This window comes from Echinops telfairi, unplaced genomic scaffold (assembly GCF_000313985.2).
Source record: "Echinops telfairi isolate 266 unplaced genomic scaffold, ASM31398v2 ScPeMD7_7;HRSCAF=31, whole genome shotgun sequence".
Classification (NCBI taxonomy): Eukaryota; Metazoa; Chordata; class Mammalia; order Afrosoricida; family Tenrecidae; genus Echinops; species Echinops telfairi.
The window spans coordinates 6,194,700-6,203,974 of NW_022103904.1; the positions used below are offsets into that span (position 1 = coordinate 6,194,700).

Genomic DNA, 9,275 nt, shown 5'->3' on the forward strand with positions numbered 1-9,275 from the left:
TTTCAGACTATAACATTCAAGTAACCAGGATTTTCTTTTTCTATTTGTTTTTTCTGGTAGGTGGCATGTTTGAGCCAGGTAGCTGCTAATTATCTTATTAGCCAAAAAGAAGCACAACGCTGGGGCACAGCTCATGGGAGTATTGTTCCTTATCAGGTAAGAATCCACTACAAGGCTGTGCTAATGCAATCTATAGTTTTTTAATAACCAGTTAGGGAAAAGATTTATGTTAAAAACCCTTCAGGGTATTCTGTACTATATATTTGACTGCCTAGAGCAAAGTTTTGTTGTTGTCTTTACTTTCATGTTTTGCGTATTTCTTCACCAAGAGAAGATTGGTAACAAAATACTTATCTGGCTCACAAGAACATGTTGAAAGTGAGTGATTTTTTTGACTCACATGATGGTTTATTTATTTTCTCCCCAAAGAGACATTGACTGTAGCCATTTCATAAGGCATTTTTTGTTTGTCAGGCCAGTTATAAACCAAATGTTACCTACCTGAGTTAACAATAATATTTTCATAACTTGGAGTAAAATGAATATTTGTGTGATGCATCATCACTTTGAAACAAAGAAGATGGTTCAGGAGCTTTTTAATGAAGAGTCTAAAAGGGTCCTTAGAAATCATGACTTTCATGAGTATGAATGAATATGTCAAGTAACTGTGATCCCTGAAAAATAAAACAAATTTGATCCTTTCAAACTCTTAATCTTAGTTTAGCCAGTTGGACTATAACACACTTTCTGTAATCACTTCTGTTTTTCTTTGTCATATATTCTTTACTATATTGTAAGCTTAAAGATGTAAGTTTATAGCTGTTAGTTGCCATGAAGTTGTCTTTAATTCATGGAGACCTGATACACAGCAGATCGAAACATTACCTGGTCCTGAGCCATCTTTATCTCACTAAATATCTGTATCCATTCTTGTAGCTCCTGTGCTAGTGTATCTCACAGAGGGTCTTTCACACCCTGATTGACCCTTCAGGTTACTAATTATGATGAATGGTGGAAGGTTAGCAATAGAGGTGCCTTTCCAACAATACATCATTTCCAGCATCTGGTAGATGCACATAGGTATCAACTGAATACTCGTGGAGGAGAGGAGTTAATTTGATTTTAGTCACTTCCATGATGGTGCTCTCGACAGACAACATAGGAATCAGCATTTGCCAGGAAACCTTTCAGTACTGCAAATCACCCTTTTAGTTTTAATAACATGATTTCTTTGGGCAAGCCCCTAATAAAGCGATTAAAAAAAAAGAAAGTAAATGTCTAGAAAAGAACGATGGCAATTTATGTATTAATATGTCTGATACAATTAATGTATGGATTGTAACAAGAGTTGCAAGAACTCCCAATAAAATGTTCTTAATAAATAAATAAATAAAAAATCAAAATTTGAGGGAATCGTCACCAAATAGGAATCTAGAATTGTCCACTCTCTGTTTCTGTTTATACTCCGTTTATATCTGAGGCATTCACTTGTAGAACCGATTTAAACACACACGACTCCTCTTTGATGTAATTACAATTGTAGAGACCGTTTCTGTAACGGTGCTCCTCGTTTCATGGTCACCAGCAGTAACATTTTGCTTCCTCACTTTTTAGCCCTTTGTGGTTGACCCATGACCTGTTCACAAAATTTACTGCATTTTGTAACTAGTTAGCGATCATATGATTCATTCTTTTTATTTTTCAACTGTGAAACCTGATATGTAGATTACATGTTACATGGATTCAAAACCCGATTCTGGATCCTTGCTGAATGTTCTTTCAGATGTATTGCATTACTTCTGACAAGATTGCACTGTGATGTCATTTTGATTTCCTTTATCTACTCCATAGCCACACTCTCTCCATCAAATTTGTTTCCATCTCCCTAAGGGATCACATAAGTTAATTTAGTCTCATCATTGATAATGATATTTTAATAGAGGACCATGTTGGAATTCATTGCAAGTAATAGAAGTCCAGGATAAAGTTTTTCATGTGGTTGTAGACAACATTTCAGAACAGGAGGATTTAATAGTCTAATTCCAGAACATATTACCCGGGCAATTGTGTTCAAGCATAAGGCTTAATGCTATAGTTTATTTTTTGCTAATATGTGTATTTAATAAGATGTCTGTTTTTGAAAAGCTTTGTGTAGATCTCAGTTATTCCTTCTCAATATGATCATTACCTGTTGGCACCTGAAATGCTTGCATCTGGCGTGCTATCAATTCCTTCACTGTGAGGAGAAATCTAGAATCACTGGCTTTTACTATGGAAGGTAAACGACACAGTAGAATCTACGTGTATTGTCTTTCTATTCTTCATATGCAGAAATGTATTTTAACTGGTTGAATTGTCCCAGTCACACAAACTTGATCTTGTTCTTATTTTATCTTATTGATTGCAGCTTTATTATATGCAAGAAATAAGAGAAGACCCACTAAAGTCTTTCCGCAGGAGCTCAGAATTAATTTGTTTCCTCTTGTTTGAGCATTAGATCAGCTCTATGATTAAGGAATAAATGCAAATTTAACTTGAATGAAACTTGCATGCCAATATGAGTCCTAGAGCTGCTTATAGACCCTGTCTGTTTTCAATTTCAAAAATAGTTTGGCAAATATTTTTATGGGTGAATGCCAGGATAATTATAATTAACTTTGTATCCTAATTACAGCTTGCATCTAATTTGGGTTGTCTGAGTTTTGAGCTGAAAGTGTATAATAGGAAGCCCTGACAATCTCACTTCCCTCACACTTGTTGAATCCTATCTGAAATATCATGAAGTTTGAATGGGTGGAATAGAAAATTCTGAAAAGTGGTGATACTTTGTTTGCGTATTGTATTATGTTGGTTTGTATACTATATTATATTGTATTCATGCTGTTTTTAACTTCTCATGTTAATTATTCATTTGTATACTCTTCTGCTCTATTTTTAGGCTATCACTAAAAATGAGTAAGCTATGTAAATGTAGACTGACTGAACTTGGACAATAGTTTTGCTATCTATTGGATATTTTGCTAGATGTTTTTCTGAGAATTTAGAATTTAAAAATAATTTTTAGATTTTAATCCTTTTGTTGTTCCATTACCGATGAATCTTTCCTTGAGAAACATAAGAACACAATGTTCATGTTAGTATTTTTAAACTAAATTTTATTAACTTTTCTGTTGTTGGTAATATACACATATAAGCATGTACCACCTTAACCGTTTCTGCATGTACTATTTAATGACATTGAGTACATTCTTTGAATTATGCAACCACTCTCCTCTCCTTTTCTGAGCTATTTCTCCCACATTAACATAAATCCACTCCCCTCTAAGTTTGCTATATAATCTTTCTAGTTGATGTTGTCAGTTTGAGTTCTTATAAATAATTCTTAAAAGCGTGTAATGCTCAAGGCAGATTAAAAATATAATTTAAGGAGAATACTTATTAAATTTTAGGACAAGACAAAGACATCACTCATATGAGAACAACCACTGCTGTCAGCTCCCCTTTCCACCTCCCCCACCCCCAATACCAAAAAAGCCATTAGTTCAGTTATTATCTCTATAGATCTAATATCTGGGATGTCATATACTGGGAAACATACAGAAAAACCCCAAAAAGCCCAACTAGCAAAAACACCAACAACAATAACAAAATAAACTAGAGAAAACCCCCTATTGAAAATAAAGCAGGAAATATAAAAAACAAGAATAAATTTAAAATAGGTCATAGGGGATATAAAATAATAAGATATTAGGTTTTAGCCTAACTAACTGCCACAAGTAACTTTCCATTGCATGAAAGCAAAGTTATTCACATCCTTGGTCCGTGGCCAGAGGGAGCTCACTGGAGGCTCAATCCATGTGTATTTGCCCTCCCAATGTTCCCACTGCTTAAAAAAAAAAGAAACAACTTTAAAATGGGTCAAAAGGGAGAGCAAATGATAAGGTGTTACATTTAAGCCTATGGTAGCTACATCTACCATCCATCAATTGTCTATCAGTTTATCGTACTGTTGTGACTTATATGTTGCTGTGGTGCTGGAACCTATGTCATTAGTATTTCAAGTGCCAGCAGGGTCACCCAAAATGAACAGGTTTCACCAGAGCTTGCAGACTAAAATCAGACAATGTAGAAAGATTTGACTCCCACTTCAAGGGACAAAGTTTCTGAAAAGCTTATGCATAACTTTGAAACATTGTCAGATATGGAAGGCCCAATGAGCGGAAGTAAATATTGTCAGAGATAGTGTTGGAGATGGGGCGCTCAGGTCCAAGGGCGCTCAAAATGTGACTGAAGAGCAGCTTATTTCTCAGAGTGGAGGCTTCGTGATCTTCATTTGCTGATGGGGAATGACTCAAGGTAAGGAGAAACAGCTACAAAAATCTGCTAATAATTGGAATTTGGAATTTGTGAAATATGAATCAAGGAAAAATGAAAGTCACACAAAAAGAAATGGAACACATTAAATTGATATTCTAGGCATTCATGAGCTGAGATGGCTGATATTGGCCATTTTGAATAAAAAATCATATGGTTCACTATGCTGGGAATAAGACAAGAGGAATGGCATGGCATCCATTGTTGAAAAGGACGTTGCACAAATCCATCATGAAGTGCAATGTTGTCTGTGATAAGATTGTATCTATCTGCCTTTAAGGGAATTCAGTCAATATAACTCTTATTCAAATGTAGGCACCAACCATAAAAGCTAGTGATGAAGAATTCTACCAATTATGTCATTGGAAATTGATCAAACATGCAATCAAGATGAATTGATAATTGGCCATTGGAATGCAAAAGTTGGAAACAAAGAGGAAAAACCAGTACTTGGAGTATACAGACTTGGTGCTAGAAATGAACCTGGAAATTGCATGATAGAATTTTGTCAAACCAACAACTTATTCATAGCAAATACCTTTATTTCTTAACACAAAAGGCAACTGTACACATGGACTTCTCCAGATGGAATATACAAAATCAAGTTGACTACATCCATGGGAAGAGATGCTGGAGAAGCTCAATATAAGCAGGTAAAACCCAGCCAGGGGAAGACAGTGGAACAGACCATCGGGTGCTTACAAGTAAATTCAAGGTAAAACAAAAGAAAATTCAAACAAATCCATGAATCTATCCCATCAGAATTTCAAGAACATCTCAAGAACATATTTGCTGCATTAAAAAATATAAGAAATGATCAAGTCAAAGAGTTGCATAGAAAATTTCAAAGAACAGTTTGAGAAGACAAAACCAAATATTATAATGAAATGTGCAAAGGCCTCGAATTAGAAAACCAAAAGGGAAGAACATGCTCAGCATATCTGATATGAAAAGCATATCTTAAATGAAAGAACTTGAGGTAGTTTGTTTATTGTGCCAACCTGGCTGATAAACACGTGGGGTTAATTGAAAGGCAGAGGGATAAATGGCTTGGTGAGCCTTGCCTTTCGAGTTCTCGGGTCTCTTGCTTTGTGACCAGGGTGCAGCTGCCTTAGCAGTTCCCTACTTCAGCTGGCAAGGCTCATTTCCTGCAAGACATCCCCAAGGAGAAGCCGCATAGACCTACCCCGATGCAGCCCTGGGTGCTGGAGTAGCCGTGTGGAGACCCCTGCCAGCCGCTGAGATACTTGCATGTTCACTGATTCGGCTTTCCTCCTGCAGTTGGTGTCATAGTGTGTGTTTTGTGAGATGGAGGAGGACTTTGTGGATTAGTGTCAGACATATGGGTTACTGTTGGACTTGTGGGTGTGGGCAGCACTGGGTTGGGATGGTTTCTTGGGGTGCACTTAACCTTTCTATAAAACTCTCTCTTATACATATGAGTTTCCGTGGATTTGTTTCTCTAAAGTACCCAGACTACCAGAGAACTCAATAGAAAAATCAAGCCTTGAGTTGCAATATTGAAAGATTCTATGGGCTCTCTGCTCCTCCTTATGCGATAGACAGACGCCTCTCCTGTTCCCGTGCAGTCCCAGTCGCATCTGATGGTGAAGGTCGTGAAGGTCAGAGCAAGCGGATTTGGCCTCATTGGGTGCCTGGTCACCAGGGCTGCTTTCAATTCTGGCAAAGTGGATATTGTTGCCATCAATGACCCCCTCATTGATCTGAACTACATGGTCTACATGTTCCAGTATGATTCCACCCATGGCAAGTTCAATGGCACTGTCAAGGCTGACAATGGGAAGCTTATCATCAATGGGAAGGCCATTTCCGTCTTCCAGGAGTGAGACCCCGCCAACATCAAGTGGGGTGAGGCCGGTGCTGAGTATGTCGTAGAGTCCACTGGTGTCTTCACCACCGTAGAGAAGGCTGGGGCTCACTTGAAGGGTGGTGCCAAAAGGGTGATCATCTTTGCCCTTTTTGCTGATGCCCTCATGTTTGTGATGGGCATGAACCACAAGAAGTATGACAACTACCTCACGATTGTCAGCAATGCCTCCTGCACCACCAGCTGCTTAGCCCCGCTGGCCAAGGTCATCCACGACAATTTTGGCATCGTGGAAGGAATTATGACTACAGTCCATGCCATCACTGCTACCCAGAAGACTGTGGATGGCCCCTCTGGGAAACTCTGGCGTGATGGCCATGGGGCTGCTCAGAACATCATCCCCGCATCTACTGGTGCTGCCAAGGCTGTGGGCAAGGTTATCCCGAAGCTGAATGGGAAACTGATTGGCATGGCCTTCCGTGTCCCCACCCCCAATGTGTCTTTTGTGGATCACACCTGCCATCTGGAGAAAGCTGCCAAGTACGATGACATCAAGAAGGTGGTGAAGCCGATGGCTAATGGTCCCCTAAAGGCCATCCTGGGCTACACTGAGGACCAGGTTGTCTCCTGTGACTTCAACAGTGACCCCCCACTCTTCCACCTTTGATGCTGGGGCTGGCATTGCCCTCAACGACCACTTTGTCAAGCTAATTTCCTGGTATGACAATGAATTTGGTGACAGCAACAGAGTGGTGGACCTCATGATCCACATGGCCTCCAAGGAGCAAGAGACCCCCTGGACCACCAGCCCAAGCAACAGCACTAGAGGAAGAGAGGCCCTCAGTTGTTGGGGAGTCTTTGCTCCCAACTCAATCCCCCAACACACTGAGAATATTCCATCCAGACCCCCTGAAGGAAGGGGAGGGGCTTAAAGAACTCAACCTTGTCATGTACCATCAATAAAGTACATAGTACCACGAAAAAAAAAGATTCTATGTGCAAAATATTAGACGAAGCAGGAAGTATCAAGAGAAAATGGAAAAAATACTCAGAGTCACTGACCCCCCCCACCCCCCTACCCAAAACACATTCCACCATTTTGGGAGGTAGCATCAGCAAGAATCAATGGTACTGAAGGAAGAAGTTCAAGCTGCACTGAAAGCTTTAGACATAAACAAGGCTCCAGGAATTGATGGAACACCAATTGAAATGTTTTAACAAGCTGATGAAGCACTGGAAGCACTCACTTGTCTATGCCAAGCAATTTGGACAACAGCTATTTGGCCAACTGACTGGAAGAAAGCCATATTTGTGCCAATTCTAAAGAAAGGTGATTCAACAGAATGCTCAAACTATTTTACTTGCATGCAATATCAATGGTATATAATTGATATTGCATGCAAGTAAAATATTACTGAAAATCATCCAACAATGTTTACAGCAGTACTTTGAAAGGGAACTTCTAGATGTTCAGGCTGGATTAGAAGAAAACGTGGAACAAAGATATCATTCCTGATGTTAGCTGGATATTGCCTCACAGAAAAGAATACCAGAGGGATGTTTACTTGTGATTTATCGACTCTGCAATGGTATTCAACTGTGTGGACCATAATAAACTTTAGATAATCTTGAGAAGAATGGGAATTCCAAAACACTTCATTGTGCTCATGCAGAAGTTGTACATGGGTCAAGAGGCAGTTGTGTGAACAGAACAAGGGAATCCTGCATGGCTTAAACTCAGGAAAGTTGTACACCAGAGTTGTATCCTTTTACCATACTTATTCAGTCTGTATGGTGAGCAAATAATCAGAGAACGTGTATTATGTGAAAAAGAATGTGGCATGAGGATTGGAGGAAGGCTTATTAACAGCCAGTGATATGCAGATGACACAACATTGCTTACTGAAAGCGAGGAGGACTTGAAGCACTTACTCATGAAGATCAAAGATTGCAACCTTTAGTATGGATTACAACTCAATGTACAGAAGACCCAAATCCTTGCAACTGGACCAATAAGATAACATCATGATAAATGGAAAAAAGGTTAAAGTTGTCAAGGCTTTTGTCTTGCTTGGATCCACAATCAATTCTCTTAGAAGCAGCAGTCAAGAGATCAAAAGACATTGCATTAGGTAAATCTGTTGCACAAGACTGCTTTACTGGTTAGACTATTGAAAAACAAGGATGTTTCTTTGAGAATCAAGGTGTGCCTGACCCAAGCCATGGTCTTCTTCATTGCCTGTGAAAGTTGAACCTCGAATAAGGAAGACTCAAATAGAAGCATTTGAGTTGTGGTACTGAAGAAGAACGGTGAAAGTACCAGCGACTGCTAAAAGGAGAAACAAATTTATCTTAGCAGAAGTACAGGCAGAGCACTCCTTAGAGGCAAGAATGGCAAGACTTTGTCTTACAAACTTTGCACAGGTTGTCAGGAGAGATCAGCCCTTGAAGCAGGGCATGCTTGGTAAAGTGGAGGGGCAGTGAGAACGAGAGAGGCCCTCGATGGGATTGATTGACACTGCCACAATGGACTCAGGCGTAGGAGCAGTTGTGAGGATGGCGCAGGGCTGTTCAGTGCTTTGTTTTCAGTGCTGGGCACAGGCTCACTGTGGGTTGCAACCAACTGGATGGCATTTCACAACAGCAGCAGCAACATCTGCCATATTTGTATTTACAATGTTGTCATAGGAAGATTAAGCACGTCCCTTGACTACGGTTTGTAGGGACACAGCAGAGGCTTAATCCATGCAGGAGTGCTACAAATGTATTTTAAGCTTCTACTGTCTTTCATAAGAGCAGTTAAAAAATTTTTTTTTAATTTATGAAGCTAAAATTTTGTTTGGTTTTCAGAGACTTCAAATATATTTTGGTTTACAGTTTAATTAACTCAGTGTTTATTTCTCTCTTCCGCTCTGTAAGGGTCTCTCATTGGGTGCATGTATGTTTATTATGGTTATATATTCCTATTCTATTGTTCCTGTAGTCACTATGTAATGTCCTTCTTTGTATCTTTTTTTTTCTTCTTAAACAGTTTTATTGTGACATAATCTAAACATTATACAATTCAATAGTT

The 9,275-nt window shown here is 39.1% G+C and overlaps 1 protein-coding gene across 1 annotated transcript in view; it reads left to right on the top strand.

Annotated features, from left to right (window-relative positions):
• Window positions 1-9,275, top strand: part of SUGCT (succinyl-CoA:glutarate-CoA transferase) — a 917,561-nt gene that overhangs the window by 226,167 nt on the left and 682,119 nt on the right. The window contains exon 8 of the mRNA XM_004708161.2: window positions 61-156. Within this exon, the coding sequence (XP_004708218.1) occupies window positions 61-156 (96 nt within the window). The remainder of the gene's footprint in view (window positions 1-60; window positions 157-9,275) is intronic.